The sequence below is a fragment of the Poecilia latipinna genome, unplaced genomic scaffold, assembly GCF_001443285.1.
Source record: "Poecilia latipinna isolate Pla-1442-1.1 unplaced genomic scaffold, P_latipinna-1.0 Scaffold894, whole genome shotgun sequence".
NCBI lineage: Eukaryota > Metazoa > Chordata > Actinopteri > Cyprinodontiformes > Poeciliidae > Poecilia > Poecilia latipinna.
In genome coordinates this window covers 159176-178995 of record NW_015113510.1, presented here as the reverse complement: position 1 = coordinate 178995, position 19820 = coordinate 159176, and the positions used below count along the sequence as shown (strand labels likewise).

Below are 19820 nucleotides of genomic sequence, written 5' to 3'. Positions count from 1 at the left end.
TGTGACTAGTAATGAAGTTAGGCATTTGCACATCAGCATTTTAAGTATCAGGTACTGGCTAATGAATATAACAGACACATTAAAGAAGGAAGCAAACTGCAAATAAACTGCATAGAATAGCTTTTGGAGTTGTATTTCATAATTTCTCAGTCACTTTGATGATAAAACACAAATTGTTTCTCAGTATTACATTTTTAAAGACATTTTGGAACTAAACGTTGACGTTACATTATTTAAATTATTTTTTTCTACAGTTTAAGCATAATTAACCAATTTCAATACATTATTGTGATTTGTCAGTTCACTGATTAAAAAGATTTGTGTAAAATCTACAAAAAAATTATATTAGTTTTAAAATACATAGGTCATAAAAACAACATTCACACACTTTTTTTATCTTCTATTTTGTCAAATATTTAATTATTATGCTAACTATGTTCCCATGCACCACCCATGGATTATATTCTACTCGGAAGCCTGCTAGTGTAGGAATTTCCGGCTACGTCAGGGCGTCAGGACTCCATTAGAGTTGCAGCTGTTTTGAGAGAAACATCAACAAAAACGAGCTGACATTAGGCTCTGAGTCTGGCAACAAGGCCTTCAATCTGGAAGCATAACCTACATTTCCCACCCGGAGCTTCGCCGGTTTCTAACCACGGCCGCTCTCGGTGAGGAAACTCTGGCCTCCGCTTCCTCCTCCTCCGACTCGGACACCGGCGGAGCGTCGCCGCCCCCGCGGAAGAAACACCGAGCCTCGGCGGCGGAGGGAGCAGGAGAGCCCGGGGCTTCAGCCGTTGTAACAGGCCTCTCTGGAGTTGTCCTAGGACTTGCCGCACACTCTCAAACCACCTCTACCATTCACTTTAATCGAAGTGTCGTTAACAACTTTAGCAACAGCATGCAGTCAAACGGGGCAAGTCAGGGACAAGAATCCTCTGAGCTTCCCTGCCTGAACAGCGCACAAAACGGGGAGTCATCATCCTCGGCCGGTGGAAACCACTCAAACGGGCTTCTGTCCAACGCGGACAACGGTAACGGTGTCGGTACCAGTAACGGGTCTTCGGTTGGACCTTGTTCGGGGACTTCGGCTACCTCCACGGCCTCGGGTTCGGAGGTGGGCTCGTTGAAAAAGAAGAAACGGCTGTCGCAGACTGAGGAAGATGTCATACGATTAATAGGACAACATCTCCACGGACTAGGGCTGAAGTAAGTTTATCCAATGTGTCAGTCGTAGAAAAACTTCAGCAGACATCAAATATTAGCGATGAACATTTCAAGTATAATCCACATCACTGTTTTTTCTTATGATAGTGTAGTTGCTAAAAGCGCTATTAGAGCGCTTGACACACAAACATGGGGGGATGGGGTAGTAAGTTAGCCTGTGAGCTCGGCAGTTGGTAGGAAGAAGGGGTCCATCTTGCACAATAACAGTTAGCTTCAAAGCTAATAGCATTTGGCTGCGCTGAGGTGCTGTGCCCTGACATCAGATATAACACAACATAAAACACAAGCTGCAGTTTAACAGCTCATCGCATGCAACGCAACACGAAGCACGTTTTTGAAATTAGGACATGATGTACTGTCAACATATATGGATTTCGCACTGGATAAAAGCATTACATCATCCAATGTTAGTATCGTTTATTCACACTAAACAAGGCTTAACTTTTTCGTCCGATCTATTCACAACACATCAACATGAAGTGTTTTATTTGTGTTAAAGGGGATGTTATGGTAGCTTCTTAATGAGGTGGTAAAGCAGGATTATCGAGTTTGTTGTGTACCTGTTTGCGGTTCAAAGGCTGTTGCGCAAAAAAAAAAAAAATTGCGGAGAAATTTTAAGGTTAATGTATAGATTGTCAAGCCAGTGCGATTCGAGGTTTTCGTGTATTGTTTTTGCTCGGCTGCAAAATAATTTCTTTTTGTTTAACCTCCGGTGCAACATAAATAATAGTGTAATGCGTAAAAGCCCCTGTAATAACAAGGCAGCATCTGGTTATTATTCCTCGTCTTTTCCAACTCCGCGTTTCTTTATATCCGTCATTTTGTGCAGCTTTGTAGATTTTGATATTTGTTTCCCCCCTCTCGTCTTTATACGGCTGTCTCCTGCAGATTATGTCTCTCTAGCATTAATGCCCTAATTCCCGTGTCTCATCGTCATAGATATTTGTCAACAGTCAGCCAGAACCTGTGACATGCATTTTATTGAGGGCATGTGTTTATTTGAAGACGGCATTTGTTCCTGAAATGAGCAGAATCAGATGGTTTCATGGCGGCTGAGGAATGCGCTCTCTACCAGCTGTTTTAGATGGAAACGCTTTGCTTGAATCTAATTATAGCCACGGTGGGGGTTTCAGGATATGCATGTGTGTGTGCACTCATCGTTTTCAAAGTGACTGTTGTATAGAAGCTTAAACCTGCGCTGATCTGTGCTGTCCAGCTGAGAAAGTAAAAAGCAGCCATTACAGGGCTTTTTAAAAGACAGCCCTAACGTTGCTCTATCCATTGAGATGGGGGGGTAGGTGGCAGGGTAGAGATGATGGGGTGGGGGGGGGGGGGATACATGGCATTGCCTGGTATGAAACAGAGCCCCTATATTTCAGCAGGGGAAATACAGGAGAAATCAGTATTGCAGACAGCTGGATGAGAGGCTGAACACAAAGCTGCTGCGCCACTTCATTGATACCTGAGAATGATGTCATCATGCTGAAAGGTGTCTGCCCCCCCCTCCCCTCCTCCTCCTCCAGCACCTCCCACACCAACTTCCCCCGCCACCCCGCGCCTCCTCGTTTTCATTATCTCGTGCTCGCATCTCGGCAGGCGCATTTATGGTGTCCTTAGCTGGGAGATGCTGTTTGGACAGATGGTAATGGTTCATGGTTGACAAGCTGAGAGGGTGATGTCAACTGCAGAGAAAGCTCGCCCCATGTTAATGAACCTCCTACTGTCCACACATAATGCTCCGGTCATGACACAAGTGCTCTGTGTTGGTTTCCCTCAGATATAGGGAGCTATTAAGTTTATGTCACCAGGTAGAGTTGATGATGCCCCCTCTGCATTGAAAGTGTCCTCACAGACCGCCGTGCCTCTCATCTTAACCCTTTCGGTTGCATTTTGTCGCAAAAAAGAAATGCGACGGTGACAATAAATAGCTCCGACATGTCACTTCATATAATCATGTTCTGACATTTCGACATCCTGCTGACTGAGCTCACAGTTCTGATTACCCACTCACTGCTGACGCTGAGATGCCACCTTCATGCTTAATTTCAGTCACCCATCCTCTACTTTCCTTCCCTTTTTACTGTCTTCTGTCTATACATCAGCATAACTTTGTCTGCTTCTCCTCCAACCCTCCACCCCCTCCCCTCTTGTCTGTGTGCGTGCGTGTGTGCGTGCGTGTGTGCGTGCTTGTGTGCGTGCTTGTGTGCGTGCGTGTGTGCGTGCGTGTGTGCGTGTGCGTGCGTGTGTGTGTGTGTGTGTGTGTGTGTGTGTGTCTGCAGTCAGACGGTGGACCTGCTGATGCAGGAATCAGGCTGCAGACTGGAGCACCCTTCAGCGTCCAAATTCCGCAACCACGTCATGGAAGGGGAGTGGGACAAGGTTAGTTTGGATGCCTATAATTGATGAGTTAAGGTTTGATAAACATTGAATGTGCTTTGAATCTGTTGTGCTATACACACTATAAAAATAATAAGTGTGTTTGTTTAAAAATTGTACATAATAAAGGACATGAATCTTAGAGGTTCTTTCAGGTTGCATAGAAAGGCATTGACCTACCTTTGTGGTCTAACTGTTATACAAGTTTAATTTCGTTCTGCAGTTATTAATTAGTGCATTTGACATTTTTAATTTGTCATACAGTCAATAAACTTGCAAAAAGGTTCTCATACATTTCAAACAAAAATTGAAAGAAACACAGAAGAAGTTAGTAAGCCATATAAGAGACACGCCAAGCACATGCAAGAAGGTTGCTTTGGTCAGATCAAACCAAAACTGAACTCTATACCCTCCATGCAGAATGCTGTATGGCAGAAAACACTCCCCATCTATTTTTGCCTAAGCTTGAGCTTTCCTGAAACAAAATAGACAAAAAAAAAAAGAAAACATAGTTTCTCAATGTGCACGCAGTCCCACTTTTCATCTAATTTTTGTACAAACAAATAATACATAGAAATGTGCATCCGTAGTATGCTCTACTGTGTCTGCCCATCATATAAACTCCTAATAAAATACATTGAAATCTCTGGTTTTACTATAGTAAAAAGTGAAAAAGTTTCAGATGTATAAATATTTTTGCAAGATGCTGATTGAAAAATACTACGGACTGCATAATTTCAGGTGATGTGTTGTCGTTTTTAGAATGTTTGTTTAGGCAAGAAATCAGGTGGTGAACAACAATAAAAATATGAATGCCATAAATACTGTTTTCATCTCCATAACAAAATTGCTTTGTACTAAGGGTTTACTCTGTTGGATAGTTTTGTAATTGTATGATAGTTGATAATACATGCTTTTACATTTTAGAACTGTATAAAATCTGTAATATTTGATCAGAACATTGAATTAAATCCAGTAATGAGTTCAGCACTGATGAAAATTCTGGTCCAGAATGTAACACAGTCTGACATGTACGTTTTGTTTTGGCATTCTTTTAATTTTCAGGCTTTGTTCCATTTCTTTGTTTCTAGGGCTTAAGTTAGCCTTAGAAAATTACAGACCTTGTTAAAAAGAAGCATTGCAAAAATGATTAACTTAAGCCAAAAGCATTCAGTGTGGGCTCAAGTCAAGTGGTTGTAAATTTGTGCATGTGGATGGCAGGTTTGTTCTTCCCACAAAGCTACTTGTAAAATCTAAGTTGTGATTGTTTGTTCTGCTCAGTTTTATCAAAGAACATGGAAGCTGTGAAAGCCTCCTGGACAGTTTCCATGCCATCTCTACCACTTGATGTTTATATTGCTTTTTTTTTTTTTTTTCTCCTCCTCTGCATGCATTGAAACTGCTGAGCTAACAATTTCTCTCTGTGTCTCCCTACCATCATGTACCCTTTGTTTTTGGTCCAGGCTGAGAATGATCTCAACGAGCTGAGAGCACTGATGCATTCTCCCAACGCCATTGTGGTAAGCGCCCGCTTTGCCCAAACCCTGAACTGGGTCTGAATGACGGGTCAGTCAGCACACAGGCTCTGCTGGAGGTTCCAGAACTGTAGCAGTGGAAAACCAGGCCTGTGTTGTGGAGCTTTAAAAAGCTCAAATGTTCTGGATAAAGAGTTAGAAACGAACCACACACTGGATTTAAGGAAGGAATATGCTATTTTGCTGAATAATTTCTTTTTGGCTTATTTGTTTTCATCTTTAGTTCTTCAATTTGTTGTACTTTGCCATTTTTTTATGAATCATACTTAAAGCAAACTACAGCGCCTACTGGTTTTAATGTATTGTTTTAGTTTGCAATGCTCTGTGATGTCTGAGTCGAGCTTTTTCTGCTCTCTTTCATAAATTACAAAACAGTGCTATTAAAAATATATAGAATGGCTAAATTTAAAGGGGAAAAAAAATCAATTTTAGATGGAATCGTATTCTGCCCTGCATCCCAGTGAAAATTAGCAGTTGGGAGAGGGGTCGCTGCAGGGTCGTGTACTTTAAGAAATGCAGCGTGTGGGTGGATGCTGTCTTGAATTTATGTGTGGTTGTCTCAACCCTGCTTGTATCAGTTGTCGGGGTCGTGCTGCATCCCTGAGATAAGACTCAAATTTAATACCAAAGATGTCTCTGCTTGCACTGATCAGTAAACACGTTTCTGTTACCCTCGGCGTGAAATAAAGAGACAGAGAGGGTTGATTTCAACAATGGTTGGAGTGTAATTGAAAATAACAGTGGAAATGTCGTGCGCGGGGCTCGAAACGGGTGCTTTCGCCATTTGAAAATGGCTGAGTTGTTGTTTATAATTTTTTTCCCCAATCTTTTCAAAATGAAATTGAAGCTGCACTTGAAATGGTAACTGGATGTGCTTTACTCTGCCATCTGGATTTTTGTTTTGATTTCAAAGTTCATGTTTAAAGATGCTCCCTTTTAAAGTACACAAAGCAAATATGTCAAAGAAGTGGTACACCATGACGTTAGATAAGTAGTTGGAGAAGGAGCATAGGACCAATAATAGCCATTACTTTCCCTCTCCTGTTCAAAAAAAATGATGCACTGTTCTGTGTTGCGGTCCAACCTGCTAATTATCCTCTTTACGCTCTGACATCTCTGCCGTTCTTCATGCTTCTTTATTGGGTTTGTTAACCTTTTATGCAAAGGATAGAAGTGGGGGGGGAAGCTGATTAAGCTAGCTATTACCAAATTTAACAATCTGACAAACTGTTAAACAGAAAGTTGAATTTAGCGTCCTATAAAACAATGCATTCATTGTTTTGTAATGTTAAAAAATGAGCTCAGCCGACATGCCAGAATAAGCACCACGTGATAGAAATGCACATTTGAATGTAATGTGTGTGGGTTTTTTTTTTTAAAGAGGCTTTAAACATGCTTGAATAAAGGAATGGAGTTATTTAGTGTGTGTTTCTACAACACAAGGCCATAATTTGAGCAGTCATGCCTTTGCATTATTATATATGGCTCCTGTGTTCTTGCTGTACCAGCCTAACCACTCAGGGTATGCAGTTGTTGGAAAAACATTGCCGTGGTTGCTTTCTGAATTGGAGTTAAACATCATGAGAATTTAGACTGATATTAAATGGTATGAGTTTCATAACTATAAGACCAGGTTCAGACCTGGTATTAAAATACACCCTGACTGATTCGGATAACAGTAGATCCCGCTAAGCACTGTCATTTACTCCTGTCCTGCGCGATCAGATTTCAGTAACTTCCTTTACACACAGATGAGCAGGTCGCCACATCACAGGGGTGGGCTGCCAGCTGAGACATAAACTGGACATCAGCAAGGACCTCTGATGTTTCCGCTTCATCTCCGAAACTTCCAGTCACACGAGCTGCATTATTAATCAGTTATTAACGTCGTTGAGGTTTAGATGAGTTGCATTTTGCTGCTTTAGTTTGGCTGCAAAATCTCTATAAAGGTAAATATATAGCTGAACAGATGTGTTACGGGAGAAGTAAAATGTTAGAGATCAAAAAGCTCTACATTAGCAGACGGACACTAAAGAATGTAAACTATAACTTTTAATTGTTTGCACAAAGTTTTTTAGCCTGCACTCTTATGTAAAAGTGACAAGACATTTGTCTGATACAGATTTTGTTCCCATGAGTCATTTTTTGAATTACTAACTTTTATGCAAGGATTGCAGTGGGTGCAATCGGCTAAAAAAAAATGTACAAGGAACAAACATTCACCCATGCAGCATTCTGAAGTCTATTGATCTATATATATATATATATATAAAAAAAAAAAACATTTTGAGAAAAATGTCTTTTTTTTCTCTCTCTCTAAAGAGAATTCCATTAAATTTATTATCTCTGGTTATTAAAAATAACCCTCATGTTGAGTTTTATAGGGGTCATGAGGTCATGTCTGTGGGTTCTCCTTCAATGTGTCCCAGGGCGGTTGTGTTTAGTGACAAACTGATGCAGATTCATGTGTCCCAGAACGTCCCAATTAGAATAGTGGGTGAATGGGTGATCTTAAAAAAATAAAAGCATCTCATTTACATCCAAGTCAGACTATCAAGTACTTAAATTTTCCTTCATTTATAGATTATAAAATGCATTACTTTGTTCAGATATGTGCATATTTTATTTTTTTTTCTTAGTAAATCACATGGAAAAAGATAGGCATTTCTGTTTTTTGTTGTTTTTTTGTTTTTTTGGTTGCTGCCTGGGTCTTTATAGGCAGAATCATAACTTCAAACATGTAAACAGAATCTTAAAACAGCTTCTGCCTTCCACTGTGTGCTTCCTTAACAGGGGATCTTTTCAAAGTAGGGGAGCTTTATTCAACACAGCATGTGGGAGATGTGGTCATGCATCCTTAGACTGAAGCTGCTCCTCCACTCCCTTTATACAGTTTCCAGTACAGTATCAGATAATAGAATATTCAACTCACCATGAGGGTTTATAGATATCGTTTACCTTTGAGTGCTTAGCTGCAGCACAACACCTTTAAAACGCAGGGAGAAATCTCTTTTTGGCTTAAAGTTGATTCATTCCCATGCTTTTTTTTTTTTTGGTGTTTTCAGGGCAAAGATTAAAGATTGTGCTGATAAATTACAGCTGTCAGTACTCCATGTGTGGTACTTTTAAGTATTTTAGAGATGCATTCATTAATGATTTCTTTAATCGTTTTAATGCTATAACCTCATAAAGCCAAGTTTTTTTTTTCTTTTATCCATTGTTTTATTGTTGACTACTTCTCCTCCTCAGCGTATGAAGTTCCTGTTGTTGCAACAGAAGTACCTAGAGTATCTGGAGGACGGCAAGGTCCTGGAGGCTCTGCAGGTTCTCCGGGGAGAGCTGACGCCGCTCAAGTACAACACGGACCGGATCCACGTCCTCAGCGGGTACTTTCTGATGTTTCACCGGTTTCACAAATGATTCACTCAAAGTACTAAATTTAAACAGCTCCACACATGTGCTTTTGTAAAAATGCACAATTTTGGCAGTTAAGTTCTTAAATGATATTTACCTTATAACATGCTCTTTTTTTTATTGTTTGTTCTTTTATTCATCACAACACAGCTTGTGGTACTTTGAATTTTGATATACCGTATTTTCCGCACTATAAGGTGCACATAAAAACCTTCAATTTCCTCAAAAGCCGACAGTGCGCCTTATAATCAGGTGCGCCTTATACATGGACCAATATTGAGCCACAACAGGTCTAGCAACTACGGTAAGCAGCCGCCGACTTCATTTTCGCCCAAGAAGAAGCGCGTGGTGCATGCTGGGATAGTTGTCAGAACGCTGGTTTGTTAATAAAGTTTGACTGACCTATCTACCACCGACCGTCTAGAATCAGGTCGTCTGCAGGTCATTTAGTACCACGTTCTCCACAAACATGCTGTGAGCGAACGGAGAAGGGTGACCATCGTCCGGCCACGCCCCGGCCCAGTCGCGGAAGGCTCTCCTCGCCGACCGGAGTCGGACTGTTTTGTTGACATTCTTTATGTCAACAAAGTGGCTTTAGACATTCATCCGGGGTGCTTCAACTAGGGTTACCAAGGGACCAGCCCCTATACATTTAAAGCCGGGAGGGTGTGGGGGAAGAGAGACGGAGACTGCGGCGGCAGCGTGTCGTTTGGTCTGTGTTACCCAAAAAGCAGTTGGGCACAATATTGCAACACCAACACCGTGAATGAAACAATGACTGGGGCAGCCTACTATATAAAGTACTCGGGGACCACTTCTTTGTTATTACACATCCACATTTGTAGAGTACGGAACAAATCGCGTCCTGTTTAGGTTCAATATGGGACGGGTGGCAACCCTAACTGTAGTGTCGATTCTATGCGCCTTATGTATGAAAATAGTTTTAAAATAGGCCATTCATTGAAGATGTGCCTTATAATCCGGTGTGCCTTATAGTGCGGAAAATACGGTACATTTGCAGATGAAATAAACTATCATCAGCTGAGCTTTGATGAAAAGATGAAAAGCAGAGATAGCCTACAAGATGAGAAGTTCAAACACTTAGTATTAACTTCAAAGAGAAGCTACTTAAAAAACTGAATGGACAAAAACTGCCGCTGGCTACTTGGGCAGTGTTTCTGTAGAAAGCAAGCAACTAAAAGCTGAAACTGTGGCAAAATATAAGATTAGATTAGGTCGAATTTGTAGTCAGTTGTTGCAAGGAGTCTTAAAAGATGAGATGTTAGCTTGGTGTTGTGGAGGAATTAAAAAGACATCAAAGGACCTAGCTGTTCTTTTATTTTCATTAAGTGAGACAAGTAAACTAAGACCTGATTTGCTTTATTTGTGTATTAGGGGCTTGTTAGTTTTTAATACTGTTTGTATAAGTGTCATTTTGGTTTTAAAGTTAAAGAATTACTGCTTTAATCTGTTACCTGCTGTGATGAGTTTGGCGACAGTATCACTTTGCCTTTTTAGGACTTTTTACTCTGTTTTGTATTTTGCCAATGTGCCAGTTGTCAACCTTTCTTATGTTTGTAGGTTATTATTCATGTCTTGCTTGCTGTCTGAGTTTTTACAGTTATTTTAAGTGTCGGTCAGACAAGCTTGTTGTTGCTAAGAATGGGCCAGCCTTGTATTTTTACTGGGATGTAGCAGAAAGCCTCATCTGGGACATTTCTGGGATCAACTTTAAATCACAACAAATGTCTCCAAGGGCTGCGGTTGGTTCCAACCGGCTCATGTGTATTCATTGGCTGAGGGCATCGTCATTACTTTCTCATGATTTCAGAAAATAAGCAGTGCTCATGTTAAAGAATGTTGTAAAACGAACTACACAAGTCTCTATGACAATACAGTCAGTGATATTTAAATGTATGTTTCATTCAGAAACCAGTGTGACCCTGTAATACGCCTGCTAGCAGTATGCTGCTCTTAAGTCAACAGGTTGCTTCTACCCCAATTAACACAGTGAATAATATGGGTATAACAATAAACCCAGCTCCTGATATGAGACTATACATAATGTTGTGTCTTCAAGATTGACATGCAAGATTGACATGGTGCACAGGGCACCAAATGATCAGGCTCTTGGAAACTCGTCACACTTACAGTAATTATGATATATTAAAAAATGTGTGAAGCAAGGTACAATTCGTGCAAAGACAACATTTGGTCAAGAAAAAAAAAAAAAAAAGATGCCACAATCTCAAGTCCAGCAGGCAGTCTGAATATGCCCTCAAAAGGCATTAAGAGATGTGGGTGGAAAAGAGGAAAAGAACAGCGACGTGATAATCGCGTGCCGTATGGAGTCTCGCTTCACCTCCTGTCCACCTTACTTCTTTTTCTGTGTTGTTCGTAGCTTAGGGAGCCCAAATGACTAGCGCTGCCCCTTGTCATGACTGACTATTAAATTAGATTTGTCCAGGCATTTTCATTGACTGTACGTTAAAATGTTGTTTTAATTAAAAAAATATTCAGATTTCTAGGCATTTTTGGTTAGTTTTTCCTTATTATTTGCTGTCCGCCTCCAGACAAGAATGATATACGGTACACATAATACAGCATGGGCGTGTTGTGCAAAAAGAATAATTGTCGTTTTGATTTACTGTGACCAGCGTTGTAGGTTAAATGAGAAATTATACAAGAAATGTTGCATCTAATATAGTTTGGGTTGTGCGATGAATCATGTTAGTTTTTCTGATTTTTACCAACAGTGAATCTTGTTTTCCCTAAACCTTGACTTCGTATTTTCTTGCAGGTACCTAATGTGTAGCCATGCCGACGACCTCCGAGCCAAGGCAGAGTGGGAGGGCAAGGGCACAGCCTCTCGCTCCAGGCTCCTGGATAAATTACAGAGTGAGGAGATGCTTTCCGTTTAATCAGCCTGTGGAGCTAGCACATGTTGCCCAGCTTCCACACGTACGTTTGATGTGCTGAGGCGAACTATCTTCCCGCTTTCTGACCATGTTGCAGCGTACCTGCCCCCATCCGTGATGCTGCCTCCTCGGCGACTACACACTTTGCTGCGGCAAGCGGTGGAACTGCAGAGGGATCGCTGTCTTTATCACAACACCAAGCTGGACAACAACCTGGATTCAGTCTCCCTTCTCCTCGATCATGTCTGCAGCAGGTTGGTAAAAAAGAAAATGGTTTGAGGAGGGCTGGACACAAGCGGGAAGCATGATGTTGGTTTTCCCCTCATTACTGCCTGTTGAGGCTGTCAACATAATCAACTGAGCTTTAATATATTCGGTCAACGGAAAAAATAAATTCTACTTTAGTCACACAGATGGTGAGATAAATTTTAAGTAGTCACATCTAAAACAGTAAGTGGTCTTGAAGATTTTTTAAAACAACAAATAGATAAATATTACCACTTATATTACATATTAGCTGGTTAATTAGCCCGGGTATCATTCGCTATGTTGGCCTGTCACAATAACAATTTTTACTGGACAAAAAATTGTCCTAGAATTTATTGCGATAAACAATAACATTGTTCTTTTGAGACTGTTTTCCAAGTAATATATTGATAATGGCATAAGAACAAACGCTTGCTCTCTTAAAGACCAATAAACTTTAATTTTATGAAGAACACTTAGAACTGGAAGATATTTTAAACATCCCAAATAAAACAATACAACCAAAAACGATAAACGAAAATAAAATCCACACACAACCAAACCCATAAGTAAAATGGATTATGATGTGTCGTTGAACAAAATGAACCGGAATGGAATTGATCAAGTTCATTTTGATTTATCGTGCAATTAATTGCTGTATTGTGACAGGCGTAGGCTGCGTTAACATAGGAAGCAATGTGGTTTTTGTCAGTGGAGGAAGTGACCAATAGTCCCAAATAGCGGTCAGCTACAAAACGGGATTTTATTTTATCAGCACCACAATAAACTGAAAATTACAAGTGATTTTGCTTCAAGTGGTAAAGCATTTGTGCGTTCCTTTGTACTAGTTTCATTATAATTTAAGTTATTTACATGTGGCGTATATGTCTCCCCTCCTTTTCTTTAGTTAATGTACTTTCATGTTCCATTATATTTAGGAAAGCTTTTTTTTTTCACATCCAAATCAACAAATAATTTCTTCATGAGAGGAACATGTATTGTTTGAAGTGGCCAATCTCATAGATAAAGTTGGCAAAACCTGAAAACTGAAACTGGATGTAAATGTGCTTTAATAAAGTATTTGCTCAAGGATCCACAGAAATGCAATATTCCTCCCACCACATTTATGTTGTTTTTTGTTTTTTTGTTGTTGTTTTTTTAGCTAAATTATGCAGGACGAACATCACATAGACTCTTATGCATTCTCAAATTTCAGTTCTCTCTGTACATCTGAAAATACTACAAACGCCACATTTTGAGGGCCAGTTTGTATTCTGTTGTAGAATTTTCAAAACTCATTCACCGGTGGGTTTTGTAGACTTTTAAAAATCAATCTGTTTTCTTTCTGCAGGAAACAGTTTCCCTGTTACACCCAGCAGATTCTGACAGAGCATTGTAATGAAGTGTGGTTCTGCAAATTCTCAAACGATGGCACCAAACTAGCGACTGGCTCCAAAGACACGACTGTCATAATCTGGCAAGTGGACCCGGTGAGTGTGCAAACATACACGCCTTACTCATTCGACTGCAGTCTGTTGGTAGATTGTAGTAGTTACAGTCTCTTTTTAGGTCTAAACTAGAAAAAATATATACTTTCAAATGATCAAGAGACGGTGTGTGCTCATCTGTTAAAATATAACGAGTGGAATTTAAAATGTGCTGTTGCAACATGATCTACTATTGCAAAAGCAAATATAATTTAAGACAGAAACTAGCAAGAAAACAGAGCTTTGTCCCTAAGGTGTTAAGAAACTCAGGTGATGGTAGAATTTTTGTTTGCCGAGTTGCTGAGATAAATAATGCGACTGGTGTATTTAAGCCGTCTCTGTGCAACACGATCCTCCTCAAATGGAAACGGAGAGAAGATCAAACATTTACTGGATGAGAACACAATGGCATGGGTTGAAATTAGCTCAGAGATTATGGAAAACAAAACAGGTTCTTTAATAGAACCGGTTAAGAATTAGCTCAAGATTAAAGCACTGGAACGGCTTTAATGTTGTCCTTTCTGCAAACGTTCAGCTGAAAATCTATTTGAAACACCAGGGATTGGCAACCTGGATCTAGTTCTCCTTGTATGCTCTCAAGTGTTTTGTCTTGCTACTGTTGCATGAGATTAATCATGTTTAACAGAGTTTCTCACTAAACCAGGAGAGAAACTCTTACAGAAAAGTGAGTTTATTTAATGTTCTAAAAAGTAGTCTGATGAAAGGTAAATCTGAATGAAATAAAGTTAAAAATGCCATTATAAAGTCTCTTATTCAAGTATTGTTTCATTTGTGCCTGCCACGTAGGAGAGCCACCAACTGAAGCTGCTGCGAACCCTGGAAGGGCACGCATACGGCGTCTCCTACTTAGCCTGGAGTCCTGACGACACCTACCTGATCGCCTGTGGACCTGACGATTGCTCTGAGCTCTGGCTCTGGAATGTCCAGGTAGAATAAAAAGGAAGAAGGAAATTAAAAAGTATCCTTAAATATTCTTTTCAACACCATTCAGACAACAAATTGAGCCTTTGCTGTTGGCACAGGCTGTTGGCTTCATACCTCAATTAATGAACGTAGTCATACAGAGATATTTTCTTCTACACATTTAGAAGATGCTTCAGCTGTCAGAATTTATTTATATGCTGTTGGTGTTATTTGGGATACTCTGATCTCATACATTATATCACTGTTTCTGTATCATTCAGCTTGACACGCGGTAAGTGTGTCTCCTCATAGCCATCCTCGGTATGACGTGGTTATCTAAGCACCATTAATCGTATCCCAAGTCTGAAAGTGCTATGGATATCCTGTAGTGTGCCGTTTGTACTCAATGACCTTTTCTTTTCACCCATCCTCTCTTCTCCCCTCCCGTCTCTCTCTCTCTTTTTTTTTTTCTTACTCATCCCTCCCCCTCTCTTGCTCAATGTGTCTTCTCGCTCTCTCTCCCTTCCCCCATTTCCTTCTCCATGTTTCTCTATAAATACCCTCCTTTGCCAGACGGGGGAGCTGCGGACCAAGATGTCCCAGTCCCACGAAGACAGTCTTACCAGTGTGGCCTGGAATCCTGACGGCAAACGCTTTGTCACCGGTGGACAAAGGGGGCAGTTTTATCAGTGTGTAAGTCCTCCGGTCATTTACCAACTTTTTCAAACACAATTATTTTCTTTCTTTTTTTTTTTTTTCCCCATTTTGCCACATTCACAAACATCGTAGTGTTTTATTGCCATGTGAGCCACAAACACAAAATAGTGCATGTTTGTGAAGTGGAAGGATATTATGACATATAGACCTGAAGCGTGGTGCTTATTTGTATTTAGTTCTGATTTAAAAACTTTATAAAACTACCTTTTGCTGCAATTTCAACTGTAGGTCTTTTAGTGTTTCTTGACTGGTTTTACATACTTAGACATTAGCATTTGTGCTCATTCTTCTTCTGATGTTTGACTGGGTTTGCGTTGTCAGGACCTGGACGGGAACTTGTTGGACTCGTGGGAGGGGGTGAGAGTTCAGTGCCTGTGGTGCCTGAGCGATGGGAAGACTGTGCTGGCCTCGGACACCCATCAGCGTATCAGAGGGTACAACTTTGAGGACCTCACAGACAGAAACATGTATGTATATTTTGAAATGAGAATGAAAGATGTGACTTAATGTAATTCATTTTAATAGCAGATAGCTCATTTATTTTCACGTTTTTTTTTTGTTTTGTTTTGTTTTTGTTTTTACAGAGTTCAAGAGGACCACCCTATCATGTCTTTTACCGTTTCAAAGAACGGTAGATTAGCTTTGTTAAATGTAGCAACTCAGGTAAGCTCATCAGTTCTATCGAGGTGCTTGCAAACAAATAAATAGACTTATTTAATAGACTAAATAAATATTGGAGAAATATAATAGATTTGGGGATTAATAAAGTATTTTTAAATTAAGTAGAATTTTGAATTGAAACTGGTTTCAACATAGGGAGTGCACCTGTGGGATCTTCAAGATCGGGTGCTTGTGAGGAAGTACCAAGGTGTGACCCAGGGCTTCTACACCATCCACTCCTGCTTTGGAGGACACAACGAAGACTTCATCGCCAGTGGCAGCGAAGGTACAGTTAAAAGGCAGCTGAAGGCCATTGACAGGAAATAGTTCACAGTATAACTAAATTTATTTACCCTAATGTGGGAAAGCATCTCCTACCAAGGTGTTTTTTTTTTTTTTTTCATTAGCCTTTTCTGAACCAACAACTCTTGGGCAGAACATCTATTTTTTTCTACATTCATTCTCTAAAACAACAACAAAAAAAATTATTTATAGAAGTATTTGTTGGGAAATTAGCACATCTTGCCAACTGTGAAACATGATAGTGGCAGCGTCATGGTGTGGGGATGCCTCTCTTCAGCAGGGAGAGGAAAGCTGGTTTAAATTGTAAGAAAGACAAATAAAGCAAAATCCAGAGTAATCCTGGAAGAAAGCCTTTGAAGAAAAGTTTATAGATTCCGAGTGAGACAAAGACTGCCAGAGCTTTAATGAGCTGATTTTGATCAAGGTGTATTCTGTTATGGAGAAAAAAAAATCAGTCTTTTAATAACTCAAAGATTTGTTGGAAAGAAAAAGAACAAAAAAGCATAATTTTCCTTCAACTTCATAATTATTTACTACTATGATTCAGATTCATCACAAAAAAAACGTGAATTTCTAAAATTCAATATCTGTTCAAATGCAATTCGAAATGTGGTGGTTAAAATTTGACAAAATGCAAAAGATTCTTTCGAGAAATTGCGGTAAGACTTCAAATTTGAAGACGACATGTAATCTTTTGTCTCTTTGATTATCGTCGTCGCTCGGAGCGGTGGCATTTCTTTCCCCTGTTCTAAATCTATTTTCTTCCATCTGTGCACTACCTTTGTCGTCAATCCCGCCAGACCATAAAGTGTACATCTGGCATAGGCGTGGCGAACTTCCTATTGCCGAGCTCACAGGCCATACACGCACCGTTAACTGTGTGAGCTGGAACCCAGCCATCCCGGGCCTCATGGCGTCCGCCTCGGACGACGGCACAGTGCGCATCTGGGGTCCCGCTCCATTTCTCGATTCGCAAGAGGCAGACGGACTCAACGGTAAGAGGATGACGTTCAAACGGGAGCTGTTCTCGCAACCCATAATGACGAGTTGCATGTCTGCTTGCTTTTCGTCTCCTCAGAAAACAGCAGTAACATGGACAGTTGATGGTGACCTACCGAGCAGATGACGTCTCAATTTGACAACAACCCAAGAATCCTACAGTGTAACAAAACGTAAATGGGCAAATACAATTTGATATCACCAGAGAGAAAGCGAAGAAAAACCCAACAAATGTCACCGACCCATCTGAGAAAACAAAAAGCAAGAAAAATATGGCTCCAGAACCGGCCTAGACAAATGGTGGACATGACGACAGACTCCCTGGAATTTTGGGTCCGCATCCACACAAAAAAAAAAAATTTGGATCCCTTTTCTAAAGGCCTGGAAAGTCAGTCAGAATTCAGCAGGATCTTCCTCTGATGAACTGTAACAGCTGTTCTCCTCACTTCTAACTGACCCCCCCCCCTCGTCCTCCATTTTGCTCCGGTGTCAGTAGACATGCCAGCTCTTTGCAAGTATCTGAGGAAATCCACTTCCACCCTGAGCCTGGGGCCCGCTGCATCCTCGCGATGCCTCCAGACGGACGGGGCGGACCAGCCCCTCTCCTTGCCGGACTACAGCCGTCTGCCCGTTTGTCTCAGACTCTCTAATGTCTCTATGGACATGGGTGGGGGAACTTGTTGTTGAGAGAGGAGGATGGTGCGTGTGGGGCGGGGGAGGGCTATAGTAGGTCATCTGTGTGTGTGTTGTTTTTTTTTTTTTTTTTTCCCTTTTTCCCCTTTTTACTTGCTAAATTCTTCAGCTGAAAATTCACGGTGAAACCATCAACAGACCAGCTGATAAAGAACACCGATAGGCTATGCTAACTGTTTGAAGTTTTTTTTTTTTTTTTTTTAATGATAGTCATAGTGTTCATTCTTGTTTAAGAGGCAAACCCTTGCTCATGTAGTGCCCAAGGAAAACTTCAGCGTGAAGATTCCACGTTCTGTTTCTCAGCTTTAGGAGGGGGGAAAAAAAACTTTTTATTCCCCTTATTTAACATCCGTCACGGACAGCTCCCCCATTCCCTCCCTCCTGTCGAGCTAGCCTGTGCACAACTCCGTTAAATCTACCTAGGAGGAGGACAGAGTGATCCACAGGTTACATATCCACTGTGAGGGGGTCACACACTGGTGGCGAGGTGTGCTTTCCATCATCGAGACACGTGTGTGTATATATATATATATATGTATGTGTGTATATATATATATATATAAACCAAGACCTTTCTCAGAAAGAGACGCTTTCAGACGTGGAGTGCAACTTCATTTGCACGCTTAGTGACTGCTGTCCCTCCTGTGTGAGAGTGGATGAGTGCGAGTGTGAGTAATAGTGACAAGAGTGTTTTTTTTGCATGCACACAGTAGAGCGAGAGTGGACATTATTGGGTGCAGATTTAATTGGCGCGTGTTTTATTTTGTTGGTTTTTTTTTTTTTTTTTGTATGTGTGCAAATCACACCAGCAGAAGATTCTCTCCCTTCCTCTCCCCTCATCCCCTTGTTTTCATAGTAAAATTGTTCCAGATTTTAAACCAATTCTGAGTTATCCAAAGCCCCATAGGGACCTCTATGTCTGTGGGACAAAAAAAAAAGACATTTTGTAAAAAAAAAAAAAAAAAAGATTTTTTTTTTTTTTTAATGTGGGGCTTTCATTTTTACATTAGAATGTGTTTTGTCCTCAACGATGCAGCATTCAAATGGCACTGATATGTTGACATAAGATTCGTTGGGTGAAGCGAAGCAAAATACAAAAAAAGAAAAAAATGAATGCAATTTAAGTGAGACACCAGAAAGAGGCTGAAAGTTTGTAAAGGCATGGGCCGGTACGAGATTCTGTGGAAAAAAAAATTAAAATATGTTACGGCTTCAGGGTATCAAAAATATTTCCAGAAAACTTTCAGACAAAAATATAGAAACATGTTCAAGGTTTTACACCAACAATGATTCTTACTGCCACAAAAATATGATCACAAATTGATTATTGCAGTTATACTAGCGTATTTAATATTTATTTATTATTCCGATTTTGATCAGTAGACTTGGAATAAAAATATAAACACCCACCAAGTTTTATTATTGCACAGTATCTGACACCTATCTACTTGGACTATCCGTGCTGGTACCTAGCCTGCAGTCGTCTGCTTTACGGCTCTCCAGCTGCAGTTTTAAAACGGCGTTACTTTAGAAGAGTGATTGCTGGAGCTACTTCAGTTCCCAAAGTAAGCCGCTGTTAATCTTTTTACCATGAAACCGGCCCATGCCCAGTCATAGGCGAAGGATTATTTCATTAGAGAAGTTGATGCTGGAATTATTCGACAAGTTCATAAAAAGAAGAGGCATTCATTAGCTGAAACAACGCTCCGAGCGCATTAGTTTGGGACTTTTGCAATCCTGAATCAAAACGACACAAACTGCCTTCCTGTTCCCACAGTTGCACAGATCCCCCGCCCCCCTCGGTATGTATGACTCCCTCACGGCACTTTGAGTGGTCTTTCTGCTCTCCTGCACATGAAGCGGTGGCATTAATCTTTAGTCGGCTGCCACCCCAAAAGGTTACATTGGTGAAAGATTTAAAAACCTAATAGGAGATTTCAAGAGGACCCGGGTCCTCGCCATGCCTCTATGCATCCGATGTGAGTGATTGGCCCAAAACGTGATGAAACTCAGCATTACAAGGCAAAGCAGCCTCCTCTTGAAGGTACCCCCTCTGGGAGTTTAGAGAGAGTTAGGCATCAACCTCCCCTCTGCTCTCCAGCCAAGTTATTCAGTGGTTTTTGCACCATTTAAAGCTTTCTTCCTCCCTTATTTCAGGGTATGTAATGACAATTCGCTACAGACTGATATAGTAAAATGTTTAAACCAGTGCTTTTGTCTGTTTTTATTGAACTTTTTTTTTTTTTAATTATTTTTTTTTTTTTTTTTTTTTTTTTTTTTTTTTTTTTTTTTTTTTTTTTTTTTTTTTTTTTTTTTTTTCCTGT

The 19820-nt window shown here is 40.4% G+C and overlaps 1 protein-coding gene across 1 annotated transcript; it reads left to right on the top strand.

Annotated features, from left to right (window-relative positions):
* The first annotated feature begins 394 nt into the window (after positions 1–394).
* On the top strand, positions 395–18680 carry wdr26b (WD repeat domain 26b). The gene is made up of 14 exons (XM_015048629.1): positions 395–1206; positions 3504–3603; positions 5064–5120; positions 8385–8521; positions 11350–11447; positions 11565–11721; positions 13065–13203; positions 14008–14148; positions 14698–14817; positions 15163–15308; positions 15426–15504; positions 15658–15787; positions 16605–16799; positions 16883–18680. The coding sequence occupies exons 1-14, from the start codon at positions 899–901 to the stop codon at positions 16906–16908; spliced, it is 1833 nt and encodes a 610-aa protein (XP_014904115.1). The 5' UTR covers positions 395–898; the 3' UTR covers positions 16909–18680.
* The last annotated feature ends 1140 nt before the right edge of the window (positions 18681–19820 follow it).